Source organism: Triticum aestivum, chromosome 6D (genome assembly GCF_018294505.1).
Source record: "Triticum aestivum cultivar Chinese Spring chromosome 6D, IWGSC CS RefSeq v2.1, whole genome shotgun sequence".
Taxonomy (NCBI): domain Eukaryota; kingdom Viridiplantae; phylum Streptophyta; class Magnoliopsida; order Poales; family Poaceae; genus Triticum; species Triticum aestivum.
This window is the reverse complement of record NC_057811.1, coordinates 25926810-25943340: the sequence shown is the minus strand read 5'-3', so window position 1 is coordinate 25943340 and position 16531 is coordinate 25926810. Positions and strand designations below refer to the sequence as shown.

Sequence of the window (16531 nt, the reverse complement as noted above, 5' to 3'; positions counted from 1 at the left end):
AGATATGGCCTCGGAACACTGAGACCGAAAGGTCGAGCGTGAATCATATAGTAGATATGATCAACATAGTGATGTTCACCATTGAAAACTACTCCATTTCACGTGATGATCGGTTATGGTTTAGTTGTTTTGGATCACGTGATCACTTAGATGATTAGAGGGATGTCTATCTAAGTGGGAGTTCTTAAGTAATATGATTAATTGAACTTAAATTTATCATGAACTTAGTCCTGGTAGTATTAGCATATCTATGTTGTAGATCAATAGCTCGCGTTGTTGCTTCCCTATGTTTATTTTGATATGTTCCTAGAGAAAAACTATGTTGAAAAATGTTAGTAGCAATGATGCGGATTAGATCCGTGATCTGAGAATTATCCTCATTGCTGCACAGAAGAATTATGTCCTTGATGCACCGCTAGGTGACAGACCTATTGCAGGAGCAGATGCAGACGTTATGAACGTTTGGCTAGCTCAATATGATGACTACTTGATAGTTTAGTGCACCATGCTTAACGGCTTAGAATCGGGACTTCAAAGACGTTTTGAACGTCATGGACCATATGAGATGTTCCAGGAGTTGAAGTTAATATTTCAAGCAAATACCTGAGTTGAGAGATATGAAGTGTTCAACAAGTTCTATAGCTAAAAGATGGAGGAGAATAGCTCAAGCAGTGAGCATGTGCTCAGATTGTCTGGGTACTACAATCGCTTGAATCAAGTGGGAGTTAATCTTTCAGATAAAATAGTGATTGCCAGAATTCTCTAGTCACCATCACCAAGTTAGTAGAACTTCGTGATGAACTATAGTATGCAAGGGATGACGAAAATGATTCCCGAGCTTTTCATGATGATGAAATCGATGAAGGTAGAAATCAAGAAAGAGCATCAAGTGTTGATGATTAACAAGACCACTAGTTTCAAGAAAAGGGCAAAAGGAAGAAGGGGAACTTCAAGAAGAACGGCAAGCAAGTTGCTACTCAAGTGAAGAAGCCCAAGTCTGTACCTAAGCCCGAGACTAGGTGCTTCTACTGCAAAGGGACTGGTCACTGGAAGCGGAACTGCCCCAAGTATTTGGCGGATAAGAAGGATGGCAAAGTGAACAAAGGTATTTTGATATACAGATTATTGATGTGTATTTTACTAGTGTTCGTAGCAACCCCTCAGTATTTGATACTGGTTCAGTTGCTAAGAGTAGTAACTCGAAATGGGAGTTGCAGAATGAACAGAGACTAGTTAAGGGTGAAGTGACGATGTGTGTTGGAAGTGGTTCCAAGATTGATATGATCATCATCGCACGCTCCCTACACTTTCGGGATTAGTGTTGAACCTAAATAAGTGTTATTTGGTGTTTGCGTTGAGCATGAATATGATTTGATCATGTTTATTGCAATACGGTTATTCATTTAAGTTAGAGAATAATTGTTGTTCTATCTACATGAATAAAACCTTCTATGGTCATACACCCAATGAAAATGGTTTGTTGGATCTCGATCGTAGTGATACACATATTCATAATATTGAAGCCAAAAGATGCAAAGTTAATAATGATAGTGCAACTCATTTGTGGCACTGCCGTTTAGGTCATATTGGGATTTTGGAATCACTTGATGCTTGCGAACCATGCCTTATGGGCAAGATGACTAAAGACTCCGTTCTCCGGAACAATGGAGCGAGCAACTGACTTATTGGAAATAATACATACTGATGTATGCGATCTGATGATTGTTGAGGCTCGCGGCGGGTATCGTTATTTTCTGCCCTTCACAGATGATTTGAGCAGATATGGGTATATCTACTTGATGAAACATCAGTCTGAAACATTTGAAAATTTCATATAATTTTAGAGTGAAGTGGAAAATCATCGTAACAAGAAAATAAAGTTTCTACAATCTGATCGTTGAGGAAAATATTTGAGTTACGAGTTTGGTCCTCATTTAAAACAATGCGGAATAGTTTTCGCAACTCACGCCTGGAACACCACAGCGTAATGGTGTGTCCGAACATCGTAACCGTACTTTATTAGATATGGTGCAATCTATGATGTCTCTTACCGATTTGCCACTATCGTTTTGGGGTTATGCATTAGAGACAGTTGCATTCACGTTAAATAGGGCACCATCTAAATCCGTTGAGACGACATCTTATGAACTTTGGTTTGGCAAGAAACCAAAAGTTGTTGTTTCTTAAAATTTGGGGTTGCGATGCTTATGTGAAAAAGTTTCATCCTGATAAGCTCAAACCCAAATCGGAGAAATATGTCTTCATAGGATACCCAAAGGAGACAGTTGGGTACACCTTCTATCACAGATCCAAAGGCAAGATATTCGTTGCTTATAATGGATCCTTTCTTGAGAAGGAGTTTCTCGCGAAAGAAGTGAGTGGGAGGAAAGTAGAACTTGATGAGGTAACTGTACCTGCTCCCTTATTGGAAAGTAGTTCATCACAGAAATTTGTTCATGTGACTCCTACACCAATTAGTGAGGAAGCTAATGATGATGATCATGTAACTTCAGATCAAGTTACTACCGAACCTCGTAGGTCAACCAGAGTGAGATCCGCACCAGAGTGGTACGGTAATCCTGTTCTGGAGGTCATGTTACTTAACCATGACGAACCTACGAACTATGAGGAAGCGATGATGAGCCCAGATTCCGCAAAATGGCTTGAGGCCATGAAATCTGAGATGGGGTCCATGTATGAGAACAAAGTATGGACTTTGGATGACTTGCCCGATGATCGGCAAGCCATAGAAAATAAATGGATCATCAAGAAGAAGACGGACGCTGATAGTAGTGTTACTATCTACAAAGCTAGAATTGTCGCAAAAGGTTTTCGACAAGTTCAAGGTGTTGACTACGATGAGAGTTTCTCACTCGTATCTATGCTTAAGTCTGTCTGAATCATGTTAGCAATTGCCACATTTTATGAAATCTGGCAAATGGATAAACAAAACTGCATTCCTTAATGGATTTATTAAAGGAGAGTTGTATATGATGCAACCAGAAGGTTTTGTCAATCCTAAAGGTGCTAACAAAATATGCAAGCTCCAGCAATCCATCTATGGACTGGTGCAAGCATCTTGGAGTTGGAATATACGCTTTGATAAGTTGATCAAAGCATATAGTTTTATACAGACTTGCGGTGAAGCCTGTATTTACAAGAAAGTGAGTGGGAGCACTACAACATTTCTGATAAGTATATGTGAATGACATATTGTTGATCGGAAATAATGTAGAATTATTCTGCAAAGCATAAAGGAGTGTTCGAAAGGAGTTTTTCAAAGAAAGACCTCGGTGAAGCTACTTACATATTGAGCATCAAATCTATAGAGATAGATCAAGACGCTTGATAAGTTTTTTCGATGAGTACATACCTTGACAAGATTTTGAAGTAGTTCAAAATGGAACAGTCAAAGAAAGAGTTCTTGCCTGTGTTACAAGGTGTGAAATTGAGTAAGACTCAAAACCCGACCACAGCAGAAGATAGAAAGAGAATGAAAGTCATTCCCTTGGCCTCAGCCATAGGTTCTATAAAGTATGCCATGTTGTGTACCAGATCTATTGTATACCTACACTAATTTTGGCAAGGGAGTACAATAATGATCTACGAGTAGATCACTGGACAGCGGTCAAAATTATCCTTAGTGGAATAAGGATATATTTCTCGATTATGGAGGTGACAAAAAGGTTCGTCGTAAAGGGTTACATGGATGCAAGTTTTGACACTGATCCAGATGACTCTAAGTCTCAATCTGGATACATATTGAAAGTGGGAGCAATTAGCTAGAGTAGCTCCGTGCAGAGCATTGTTGACATAGAAATTTGCAAAATACATACGGTTCTGAATGTGGCAGACCCGTTGACTAAACTTCTCTCACAAGCAAAACATGATCACACCTTAGTACTCTTTGGGTGTTAATCACATAGCGATGTGAACTAGATTATTGACTCTAGTAAACCCTTTGGGTGTTCATCACATGGTGATGTGAACTATTGGTGTTAAATCACATGGTGATGTGAACTAGATTATTGACTCTAGTGCAAGTGGGAGACTGAAGGAAATATGCCCTAGAGGCAATAATAAAGTTATTATTTATTTCCTTATATCATGATAAATGTTTATTATTCATGCTAGAATTGTATTAACCGGAAACATAATACTTGTGTGAATACATAGACAAACAGAGTGTCACTAGTATGCCTCTACTTGACTAGCTCGTTGATCAAAGATGGTTATGTTTCCTAGCCATTGACATGAGTTGTCATTTGATTAACGGGATCACATCATTAGAAGAATGATGTGATTGACTTGACCCATTCCGTTAGACTCGATCGTTTAGTATTCTGCTATTGCTTTCTTCATGACTTATACATGTTCCTATGACTATGAGATTATGCAACTCCCGTTTACCGGAGGAACACTTTGTGTGCTACCAAACGTCACAACGTAACTGGGTGATTATAAAGGTGCTCTACAGGTGTCTCCGAAGGTACTTGTTGGGTTGGCGTATTTCGAGATTAGGATTTGTCACTCCGATTGTCGGAGAGGTATCTCTGGGCCCACTCGGTAATGCACATCACTTAAGTCTTGCAAGCATTGCAACTAATGAGTTAGTTGCAGGATGATGTATTACGGAACGAGTAAAGAGACTTGCCAGTAACGAGATTGAACTAGGTATTGAGATACCAACGATCGAATCTCGGGCAAGTAACATACCGATGACAAAGGGAACAACGTATGTTGTTATGCGGTGTGACCGATGAAGATCTTCGTAGAATATGTAGGAGCCAATATGAGCATCCAGGTTCCGCTATTGGTTATTGACCCGAGACGTGTCTCGGTCATGTCTACATAGTTCTCGAACCCGTAGGGTCCACACGCTTAAAGTTTCGATGACAGTTATATTATGAGTTTATGAGTTTTGATGTACCGAAGGTTGTTCGGAGTCCCGGATGTGATCACAGACATGACGAGGAGTCTCGAAATGGTCGACACATGAAGATTGATATATTGGATGACTATATTCGGACACCGGAATGGTTCCGGTGATTATCGGATATATACCAGAGTACCGGGGGGGTTACCGGACCCCCCCGGAGGCTATTGGGCCTCATGGGCCCAATTGGTGGAAGAGGAGAGGCGGCCAAGGGGCAGCCGCGCGCCCCTCCCCCCCCCAAGTCCGAATTGGACAAGGAGGGGGGGCGCCCCCCCTTTCCTTTCCCCCTCTCTCCTTCCCTCTCCTCTCCTAATCCAACAAGGAAAAGGGAGGGAGTCCTACTCCCACCGGGCGCGCCTCCACCTGGCCGGCTGCCTCTCCCTCCCTTGCTCCTTTATATACGGGGGCAGGGGGCACCCCATAGAGACAACTATTGATCTCTTAGCCGTGTGCGGTGCCCCCTCCACCATAATCCACCTCGATAATATCGTAGCGGTGCTTAGGCGAAGCCCTGCGTCGGTAGCAACATCATCACCGTCATCACGCCGTCGTGCTGACGGAACTCTCCCGTGAAGCTCTGCTGGATCGGAGTTCGCGGGACGTCATCGAGCTGAACGTGTGCTGAACTCGGAGGTGCCGTACGTCCTACTTGGATCGGTCGGATCATGAAGACGTACGACTACATCAACCGCGTTGTGCTAACGCTTCCGCTTTCGGTCTACGTGGGTACGTGGACACACTCTCCCCTCTCGTTGCTATGCATCACCATGATCCTGTGTGTGTAGGAAATTTTTGAAATTACTACGTTTCCCAACATGATGGGTCTCGCCTTGACCTAGCGTCACGATGTATTTCATATCAGAATAAACATAGCTATGTATGAAGGCAAATTAGACATTTAGTCATTTCCATATTGCTTACAAAAACTAACCCGTAGGAAATTGTGTCAATTTTTTTGGGGCTTGGCGTTGTATAGAGCACGGGAATATTTTTTTACCCAACGCGTGATGGACTAAATAAAATCGTAAAACGACCTCTATAGATCCCCTAATGAAACCTCTATGTAAGCGAATGTTCGTTTTGTTCGTAATTTATGGGTATGTTTCAATGGATCTGTTTGAATATTTTTGAACATTTTCTAAAATTTCATGGGCATCTTTTTCAAATTCGATAATATGATTTGAATACATGATCATTTTTTAAAAATCACGAACATTTCTATTTACGCGAGCATTGTTTTCGAAATCATGATTTTTTTAAAATAATATGCAAACAGTTTTCTGAAATCACGAACATTTTATGGTTCCCCGATCATTTCTTGATTTTTTTAGAACGAAGGCTCAAGTTGTGCCCAGCTTTGAATTAAGAAAGCCATCAACCGGCCAGGATTACAAGCACGAAAAAAAAAAGGAAAAACCACACGGCCGATACAAGGTGCACAAATGAAACAGCTCAAAGGCCTCGGGATAAGCGATCAGAAACATCGTTACGCCATGGCCATCGCGTTCAACCTACACCAGCAGAACAGACTAAGGACCACCAAGGAATGCACCACCGCACTTGAATTGATGTCATTTCTTGAATTGACAAACGTTTTATGATTTGTCGATTTTGTTTCAAAACTCACAAATTTTTAATTTTTGGAATTTTTGGAAATCCTGAAAATTTAAAGAAGAAAAATAAAAACAAAAAGAGAAATGAAAAAGAAAAAAACAAAATGAAAAACAGGGCGTCACCCGCGCACATGGGCCGGCCATGAACGCGTGCGGTGAGGAGGAGTGCTTGCTACTAAGAGAGAAAAAGGAGTAGACCCCTGGGATCGAACCTGGGTCTCGTGGGTGGAAGGTTGAGTCCTTAATCATTGTGGTAAATAAGAGGACATCACTATATAAAAACCGAACTCCACGGCGACTTGAAAAAATGAATCGTTTTCTTCATTTACGGGTGACATAGTGGGTAATTTATGGCAACTTGGGGGGGGGGGGATTTATAAACGGACGGCCAGAAGCACTAATGACTTTATTATTAGATATATGGATATTGAAAATTTAAGTGAATACTTAAAACGACTAGTAAATACATTTGGTAGGATATTATTTTGATGTTAATTACGTGATTATCACTGACTGATAATGATATGAATTGTATGCTAAACATGTTGAGTAATCGTCACTGAAGTAACATAAGACCCCTCCCAATGCTCCACCTTGTACAGATGCTAAGCCTGCCATGTAGCCAAAAAAATCTGATAATGCAGAGATAGAGGAGAGAGGTGAGTATGATGACCCCAGGAAGAAACAATGCCAAGCGCGAGAACCTATGCGAAACACTTAACCCATCAATGCATGAGGAATTTTAGTTGCAAAATCGTTAAATGGAGGATGCTTAGCACCAACATTGGGGGCCTAAGTTGCTAAAGTTTTTAACGTGCTCAGCACCTCATATAAGCACCAATGCATTGAAAGTAGCCTAAGGCCATTGGATTGACTAGTTTAATAGTCAAGATTAGTTGAATATGCCGCTTTGAATTCTTTTTCATATCAGTATATATAGGGTGGTATAGATGACACACCAAAATTGCCTGAAAACAAGGCAAAAGCAGTGACCATTTAAAGCTAAGAGGTGCAACATACCAAAAATTGCCTGAAATCATCGACGCAAATCGACCACATGGGGCACGTGGAACAGACAAGGCGATAACGATCGGGACCCACACGGCACGCAGCCCAACGGCACGAGCCATCGCACGCCACCAGTTCTCCTTCCTCACTCGCTACTCAGATAGGACCCCCGAGAAATCCAAAATCCCGAACACGCCCCTCTCTGCGGCAACAAGAGCGCGTCCAGGGTTCGATCTGCAAGAAACCGCAGACCTCACCATCCCCCTCCCCCCTCCCCTCCCCAGCAGCCAGCCTCCCCCGCGAACGAACCCTAGCCAGGCACGGCGGCGGATCCCTCGGGCGGCCCGGAGCCACAGGCCGCCGCGATGATGGACGGCGGCGGCGGCGTCGGAGACCCGGTCGAGGAGTTCCTCATCGGGGGCGCCGGCGACGGCGGGGAGGACTCCCTCGCCGCCTTCTGCGACGGAGGGTACGGACGCGGCGGCAAGAGACCCCCTTTTTCTCCTTCTTATTCCGCTGCTGCTTGTTAGAGCGGATGGATTCCGCTGGCTTTTGCGATTGCGCGCGCGGGATTTTGTACCCTCGAGGTCGCTGTCGCCGTGGGTTTCTTTATTGGCCGCGGGCGGCGCGGTTCTTGCCGCATCTCATCTGCGCGGCCACACGGCCTGCGGCAGAGAAAGCGGGCGCTCATGCTGGTCTCCGCGATCTCATATATAGCCTGCAACCCTGATTGATGCGAGCTTGGCGGAATTTGCTTTCCTCTGTTATTCTCTGCGCGAAATATGTGGCTCTAAGGCTTTAAGAACTGCTGCTATGCAATTCTGGTCATAGGTGATTTGGTGATAATACCCGTGAGAAACTGGTTAACTCGTGACACGAGTCTGCAGATCTCATAGCATATGAGAGCAGGTTTCACTTAGTGGTTGGTGATTTTGCAGTGCCCTTCTTCTTTTAGCAATGGGCAATTGTGCACTGAATGCTATGCAGCCTTCCAGGGCTCTTCTTGCCCAGTATGCACTATGTAGATTTAGAGTGATGTGACCTTCCTGGACTCCTTGCCCAGCATAGATGGGAGTGATGTGCATACATATGATTCCTGTTTTGAAGGACACATCATTTAATATATGAGTGACATAGTCTTTTGGTGCATACTTGAGTCATTTGATTATTTTTTTCTGATTGTACATGACTGCTGTTTATTTGACAGACTTGGGATTGAGGATGTGCGCGGAGGTGACTCTGGTCTCGGGCACTCTAATTTGGGGAAAAGGTGCCAGTCTTACACTTCTGATATTTCCTTACAAAAAGTGGAGTATCTTTATTGCTTAACCATGGACATATTCCTCTGCATTTGGTTTCTTGGTAGTATTCCATTTCCTTGCTGTTTACTCAGTACCGATAGACGATAGTGCTTTCCATGTTCAGTCTTTACCGGCATAACAGAGGATATAGTGGACTTAAGAGCATGTGAATTGTTAATCATTACTGATCATTCTGAGCAGTACCTGATTGCATAATCCTTTTTTTCTTCTATTGTATTCTAAGCATGGTGTGACACATTATGCTTGTCTGTTATGCATGCCACTGGGTGCCATTAACACTAATGAAATATTTTGTAACATGCTATGCATTTTCTTTGCTGATTTATTTCCTTAGTTAACACCATATTGGATCTTGCGATACTAACATAATAATAATTTGATTTCGTGCAGGGGCAGAGATGAACCATCTCCATCTGGTCCAAAGTCAAAGGCTTGCCGCGAGAAAATGCGGAGGGATAAACTGAATGACAGGTATGGGCATCTGGCAGTAGGTACTCCTAAAGCACCTCTTCCATGTAGGAAAAGGAAAAGATGCATATACGTGCAAACATATATTCTTTCATTCCATGCCTGTATAAACTGTGATTTTTTATCCAATTGCAGGTTTCTTGAATTATGCTCGGTTATGAATTCTGGCAAGCACACTGGTGTTGAAGAATGTTCGGCTAGCAATCCTGGGAAGAACGCTAAGTTGGATAAAGCAAGTATCTTGAGTGATGCAACTCGTATGTTGACACAACTCAGAGGCGAGACCGAAAAGCTGAAGGAATCAAATGTGAATCTTCGAGAGACAATCAAGGACCTTAAGGTACCTTTGTTCACGCATCACTTTGCATCTTTTTGTTGGACTTCGAAATGCTTGACGCCATCCACACACTTGTTTGTGGCTGTTAATGTTTTGCTCTGCCATGGAAATCCATGAGTCTTTTCTCCCCTCAGTTCTCAGTACCGGAATTAAAATGGCAAACTTGTTCTCACGCATTCTTCGCTGTGCCCAGTTTGACTTATGTGCAACAATTGGCTGACCACCAATTAAGTTACTAGATGCGACATCTTTCACCAATTCACTGACATTGCCTCCTGCCATCTGAGAATGTTAGATCAGATAAAATTTGTGGGTTTTGTTTACAAGTGACTATTATTTTCCAGGCGGAGAAGAATGAGCTCCGAGATGAGAAGTTGAGCCTGAAGGCAGAAAAGGAAAGGCTGGAACAACAACTCAAAGCAGCAAGTGCTGCTCCTACAGGATTTGCTCCTCATATGCCTTATCCAGCTGCGTTCCACCCCGCAGTATTCCCTCCATTTGCACCACCTTATCAAGTCCCAGCCAACAAAGGCGCTCCGGTCCCCGCTGCATTCCCTGGAATGGCGATGTGGCACTGGTTGCCCCCAACTGCCATGGACACAACTCAAGACCCAAAGCTTTGGCCGCCGAATGCTTAGGCGTGCCGACCCCGGGATGCTGACTTGCGCTGCCATTCGCCCATTGGCAAGTCAGAACGTTTGTCAGGTCCCTGAGATGAAAGGAAGCTCGCGATTGCAGTTATTGTGTTTAGCCTGTTGTTTTGGGGTCACTTGTCCCATAGAGAGGTGATACCTGTAATTAATCTGGATCTTAACCCTCTTGCTTGGAAAATATATTCAGTGCTACCATACCTCTTGTATGAGTGTTATGTATGGAATTGCACTGGTTTGTTTCTTGAGTTTCTACCTACAAGTACCTGTGTGATGCATTTGGAAGTACCTGTTTTGTTTATATAAAGTTGAACATGTGAGCACTTGAGCTGATCTTTGAAAAAAAATAGAATGACATGTAGAACCTGTGTTCTTTCATTGACAAGATTTGTGTTTATCTTGTTACATCATTTCAAGAAGATAAATAAGTTACTGATATAATAAGTTGAAAAGGTTCCTTAATGCCCAAGCAGTACAACAATGACAAGAAAATTATTTTTTTAACTCAAAACTCTACAGTTCTTTTGCCACAAAAAGGTACTTCTATTACTTCGAACAAGCACACTTCCAAGTTTGTTGCCCTCCACTTTTTTGGTAAGAACTTGACCAAATGTGGTACAATAGGGTGTAACAAAGGAACCCTGACTATGTAGGTACCACCTCCAAACTAGCAAATTAACAGCAAATTGGATAAGCCTGAATGGCTGATCATGTGTTTTGAGATAGCCTGCCTATTCTCCTTCCTATTCAGCCTTCTGTTGACCATACCGGCACTGAACTGGTTCCCCTTCGATGAGCTTCTCCAGGGCATCTGATGGGAGGCCGATCATCTCGAGGGTCTTCTCCCAAACAAGCTGCGATGTTTCGAGGTTGTGTGCTTCTTCAGAGGCATTCATCGGATTACAGTCGTAGTTGATGCAAGCACAAACAGGCCAGTCTTCAGACTTCAACGTCTCGCAGTATTCCGGAACTTGGGGGTCAGATGCTGCAAACAATGTACTTCTTGAACCTGCATTGGATTGGAAATGAAGTATGTCAGAAGATGTGGAGATTGTTTAGCTGCAAGCAGGCGATGAGCAAAGATTGAGGAACCTGCCTTCTTGAGGATCAAATATGAAGTATGGAATGAGACGATACCCAGCTACAAGAATCTTAGGGAGGTCCCGTGCCTGTGTCATGCCATGGGCGATTAAGTCAATATCCACGATAAAGAGACATAACGAGAATGATCAATAACTGTATCGTGATTGATAAGAATTAGCAATAGGAACTGTCTGTTACGGCAGGGGACATGATACTCGGAATAGATGTGAACCAATCTTCTCACGACATACATTCTGTGATGCACCGTCGGTGTGTTTCTTTTAATCGGTCATTGTATGCAATTGCTAAGCTGAGAATATTATCTAATCATTTCTATGTTTCTACAATGCAGATGTTTTCCCATGTCGGTAAACATCTTATGACATGTTTGTCGTTTTCATCTTCTTCATATGCAGAGTAATATACACAACATTAAATAGGTAAACACACTTCTCAGTTTCACCTTCTGAAACAAAATAAGATCACATGACAAGCTGATATGAATGAAATTGGAGACGGGGGTGGGGGTTGGCACTCACAACATTTGTGTGGACAATCCCAGGAGAGGCACAGACAGTATGGACACCAGCCTCTGCAGGAATTCTCTTATGAAATATGCTGCTAAATTTTACCTGAGTGTGAAATGAGAACAACTCAGACCAAAGTAACATGAAACAACATGCATATAAAAGGCTTAAACAGTGATGTTCCACTTGCAATGAAGCAGGACTAGCATACCTGTGCTAACTTGCTATTTGAGTATCCCAACCAACTTCTGTACTTGTGCTTTCCAGATGTAAGGTTCATATCCTCAGCATCGACGAAACCTATTGTGTGCATCTGAAATCGAACACAAGCCTGTTAGATGCTGGAAGTGTACACACAATGTTGCAACATAGCTTACTCCCAATTGACATTAGGACAGTGATTCGAAAATTAAAATAAGTAGACTTTTTCCTTAATGTTTATATTAGCGTAAATATCAGATTATCTACATTGTAGAAGGTGGTCGTAATAATAGAAAACTGCACCTGGTGACAATCCGCCATTAGTTCTTAACAATACACCTACTAGTAGAAGGGACTGGTAATTATTAAAAACTCACAACTGAATTGACGTTTATAATTCTGCTTGGAGAGCCTCTAATAAGGGAAGGTAGAAGCAACATTGCTAGTAAAGCTGGCGCAAGATGGTTCACTTGCATGTGTTCTTCATATCCATCCTTCGTAAAACACTGAGGCTCTACAGGGAAGGGAAAGGTGATGCAGTTTAAATACTTCACTGTGCAGCACATGGGTCGGATCATTTTAAAAGGCTAAAATCAAAAGAATCAGGTTACATACACACCTCCTATGGTGAAAATGCCAGCATTGTTGATCAATACGTGCAGGGGTGCCATACGAGCATTCCAAGTATCAGCAAATCTTGCAACCGAGTCAAGGGAGATAAGGTCAAGCTCCATTACCTTCAGAGTAATATTCAAAACAGTGTCAAATAGTCTGCAGTAAAATCATGGAATGTCCTTAATAATTAAGATATGCACTTGCAACATAGTCTATTTCCTTTCCAACTGATTAAGGATGCAAAATGCGAAAATATACATAGGTATGTAGTGCTTAGAAATTCACATGGAACTCAACTAGAGCCAACAGAAATCAAAAACTCTAAATTTATGTCCATGTGTCAAATGAGGAGTAACAAAATGTTATGAAACATAATCAGGTCATACAGTATAATAAACTCAACACATTCAGAACCATCAATTCACCAACCAGTAATCTGCAGTGTATAGTCTTCATAATTACCTCAATGTTAAGTGGCATGGAAACTTCTGTTTGTTCATTCTGCCATTTTTGTATCAGCTCACGCGCCACCTTGGGTCTCCTAACTGCCATCACAAGATGGGCCCCTGCTTGTGCGAGTTGCCTGGTTTGATGATGAAGCCAGATGTATGCTCAATATTAGTTTCAGAAGAAGGCCTCTTATTTGGATCCAGATAATTATTTGATAGGTCCAGTAGAGCCAGCTTGTGAAGTATTTGCTCTAATCTCATGTCATGTACAAGAGGAACTATGAGTCAACCACTTTATTCACTACCATGTGCATAAAGAGAAGAACCGTGCCATACTATACTAGCAGGCTTCCATTAATCTTAGGTCGATACTCCCTCTGTAAACTAATATAAGATCTTTTAGATCACTACTAATATAAGATCTTTTAGATCACTTAAGTAGTGATCTAAAAGATCTTATATTAGTTTACAGAGGGAGTACATGATTTGATTTAGCTAAATATTGATGATGTTCATCAAATCAAGCAATGCTTGTTCAATTATCTTCCACATGGCCAAACAATTAGTGCATTCACCAAGTCCACTCATTTCTTCAGAATTGGCCTACGATTTTTATAATAAAAACTGCCAGCCTTAGCCAAGCAAACACCAAGTCCCACTCAAGTCAACATAGCACCAATTATCTGGATGCTGAACTCCAAGGAGTAATACGTACAGTATATATATATCACTCGGGAGTTCAGAAAACTAGACGACCTAAAACCAAGTCTCGTGAGTAGGATGAACAGTTAAAAAAGATCCCATCTAGAGTAGTTGAAAAGCCAAGAATTCCAATCTCTGGACGCCAAATTCACCTTGCGATCTCGAGGCCGATGCCGCTGGTGGCGCCGGTGACGATTATGGAGACGCCGTCGAGCGGGGGCAGCTCGAGCGGGTTGGCGAGGTGGCTGGCGGCGATCCGCTGGAAGAAGAACTCCCCCACGACGCCCATCCACCCGCGGCTCCACTCCAGCCACCCCAGCGCCTCCTTCCTCCCCGGCCCCGCCGCCTCCGCCCCCTCGCCGCCGGACGGCGGGCCCGCCTTGGCCTTGGCCGCCGCCTCCGCTCCTCCGTCCCCCTCCTCCTCGCCGGCGTCAGCCCCCCCGGCGCGACGGTGGCGCAGGTCGCCGGCCATCTTGGAGCAGGGAATCTTCCTTCGTGGAGGAGAGGAGAGGAGAGGAGAGCTGTGCCGCCGCTGGACGATGCTGGCGCTGGCGATGGAGATCTCAATCTGTATTCTAGTGGACTGCAAGCGTGCTGCTGGCCGCTGTGCACTCTGTCTCTCTCTCTCTCTCGGAGATTCCTTCGTTTTAACTTTTAAATCTTTGTATCTATAAATCGTTTAGAAAAACTTTGCACTTCCTATTCCTCATTTTCCTGATTTTTTTTAAGATTTCAGTCGAGTCAAAAGGGGAAGCAAAACATGGAGGTTGGGATAGGGAAGCGGAAGCGAGTTCGAGGGTTGACGATGCGGGTGCGGGAGGGGTTCATCTGCGACGCGCAATGTGCGAGAGGGGGAAGGGGGCTCGGCGGAGAAAACGGCTCATGGGCAAAGCGGGGCTGTGAGGCGAGGTGACGACGGGTTGCGGGGCTGGCGATTTGGCCGGACTGGGTCGGCTAGGGGGGAGGAGAAGAACCCTACGAGAGAGGGACCGACTGGAACCCAAAAAAGTCCGATTAACTAAAGATTAGGTGGTTCCTAAAAATGTTATATTTGAAAAGAAGCGGTATACGATAAATAAACCCTGTCAGTGCTAAACTGCTCAGAAATTTTTGTTTGATTGAGGTCGATGATTTATGGATTTGTCGAGAGATGTCAGGAAACTCAAGGATGATGGACCAAACCTTATTTTGATTTTCGGAACTAAACCACTTCGTCTCCCTCGTTTGCCCCCCTTGCAATTGACTCCAGGGTGCCCAAACCTTAGCAGTCAATCCCCTACTTTCCACATCTCTTCCTCCATGCCACCACCCGAGAGAGCCAGTGGTGCATCACTTGGCTTCTAGCGAAGGGGGTGGAAATGCCTCATTGTCTTGCTCCAACGCACGAAGCATCGAAGCCGTGGTAGTGGCCCTGGGTGCAATGATGCATCGACCTCCTTAGCTTCAGGTATTGGCCTTGCATACTGGCCGTGCAGGCGAGCTAGTCGTGTCATGAGCGGCTCTGACTGTCGCGCTAGATTTGGATTTCGGTGCCCCTTTGGTAGTTTCCCATGGGATCTGAATCCAGTATTTTTCTAGCCAAGGAAGCTGGAACGCTTCGACAATGCGGATGTGGGAGCCCTGGGTCAAGGGAAACCCTGGTCGACTTCACATTGACCTCGACTACGACGATGCTCCTACGTCATTTTTCCTCCCTTTGGGTATGTTGAGATCCTCTCCCCCCTCTTTTCCTGGTGAAAAGGTAGGCAGCGTTGGCGGGGCAACAACGACACTCTGGTGTCATGGTCCTCCTTGAGGTGTCATTTTGGGTAGGGTGGGGGTTATGGACATGCTTGAGTTGGTTGGTAGCAAAGGTCGCGTGTTGCACTCAGAGGCGACTATCCGTAGTGGAAGGGAGGTGGTATGTTTTCTCACATTTATTTTACAACCTTATGTCATGTCCCTCCATGGGCTGTTCGTTGGCGGATGTGTCCTTTTACGGGGGCCATTGTGTCGCTCGTGTTGAAAGATTGGCGGGAGGTGCTTTTTCGACAACTATATGTGAGAATTAATAAGAATCTTTCAATAGGCAAGGGCCAGCCCGAAGATCAACGAGATCTTTCTCCAAGCTAAGTTTCTACCCCCGAGGGAACCGGCCATGATGCGTCTTTCTTCTTGTTGTCAAATCCCAGTCTATCTTTCACTGAGCTTCCTTCTGATTCACAATGAGATAGCTATTAGCTGAATTTGGCTTTCTCATATAGCCGATGGAATAATTGATTTTGGAAATATGGCAGTTAGAATTATAACCATCGACTCTCACAAAGGAAGGGGAAGAATTATAACCATTGAACCCTATAGTTGCTAAAACCATAGCCCCTGCAAATGATAGTTGAAACAGTGTTATATGATACTTTAAATATATGAGAGAGAATATAGTGGGTAGAGTTGTGGGAAATGGAAAAGATTTTTAGGTACTCTATATGGATATGTGGATACATGAATTTGTATCGCTGCTGGAGTTGCTATACTGCGAAAGCAAGAGAGAAGAGATTTTTTTTACTTGACAAGAGAGAAGAGTTTGAAGGTGCTCAAATAGAATAAAGGATGTAGATTCAACATATAAAACGTAGCATCATAT

The 16531-nt window shown here is 43.5% G+C and overlaps 2 protein-coding genes across 2 annotated transcripts; one reads left to right on the top strand and one right to left on the bottom strand.

Moving 5' to 3' along the window:
• The first annotated feature begins 7781 nt into the window (after window positions 1-7781).
• LOC123143210 (transcription factor ILR3) lies at window positions 7782-10587 on the top strand. Its single transcript, XM_044562055.1, has 5 exons — window positions 7782-8026; window positions 8765-8827; window positions 9270-9350; window positions 9483-9687; window positions 10029-10587. Exons 1-5 carry the CDS (start codon window positions 7923-7925, stop codon window positions 10320-10322), a joined length of 747 nt encoding a protein of 248 aa, XP_044417990.1. The 5' UTR covers window positions 7782-7922; the 3' UTR covers window positions 10323-10587.
• Window positions 10588-10815: 228 nt separating this feature from the next.
• LOC123143209 (dehydrogenase/reductase SDR family member FEY) lies at window positions 10816-14511 on the bottom strand. Its single transcript, XM_044562054.1, has 8 exons — window positions 14064-14511; window positions 13223-13343; window positions 12765-12882; window positions 12523-12659; window positions 12156-12257; window positions 11957-12049; window positions 11431-11503; window positions 10816-11343 (listed from the first exon to the last, which is right to left on the bottom strand). The coding sequence occupies exons 1-8, from the start codon at window positions 14381-14383 to the stop codon at window positions 11078-11080; spliced, it is 1230 nt and encodes a 409-aa protein (XP_044417989.1). The 5' UTR covers window positions 14384-14511; the 3' UTR covers window positions 10816-11077.
• Between the last annotated feature and the right edge of the window lie 2020 nt (window positions 14512-16531).

Bases quoted from the DNA above. Each gene is read 5' to 3' on its own strand.
- LOC123143209 (XM_044562054.1), bottom strand. From the start codon at position 14,383: ATGGCCGGCGACCTGCGCCACCGTCGCGCCGGGGGGGCTGACGCCGGC. The intron at 12,050-12,155 runs GTATGCTAGTCC...TTTCACACTCAG, and splicing joins CAAATAGCAAGTTAGCACAG to GTAAAATTTAGCAGCATATT. The intron at 11,504-11,956 runs GTGAGTGCCAAC...GGCATGACACAG, and splicing joins GGATTGTCCACACAAATGTT to GCACGGGACCTCCCTAAGAT.
- LOC123143210 (XM_044562055.1), top strand. From the start codon at position 7,923: ATGATGGACGGCGGCGGCGGCGTCGGAGACCCGGTCGAGGAGTTCCTC. The intron at 8,828-9,269 runs GTGCCAGTCTTA...GATTTCGTGCAG, and splicing joins CACTCTAATTTGGGGAAAAG to GGGCAGAGATGAACCATCTC. The intron at 9,351-9,482 runs GTATGGGCATCT...ATCCAATTGCAG, and splicing joins AGGGATAAACTGAATGACAG to GTTTCTTGAATTATGCTCGG.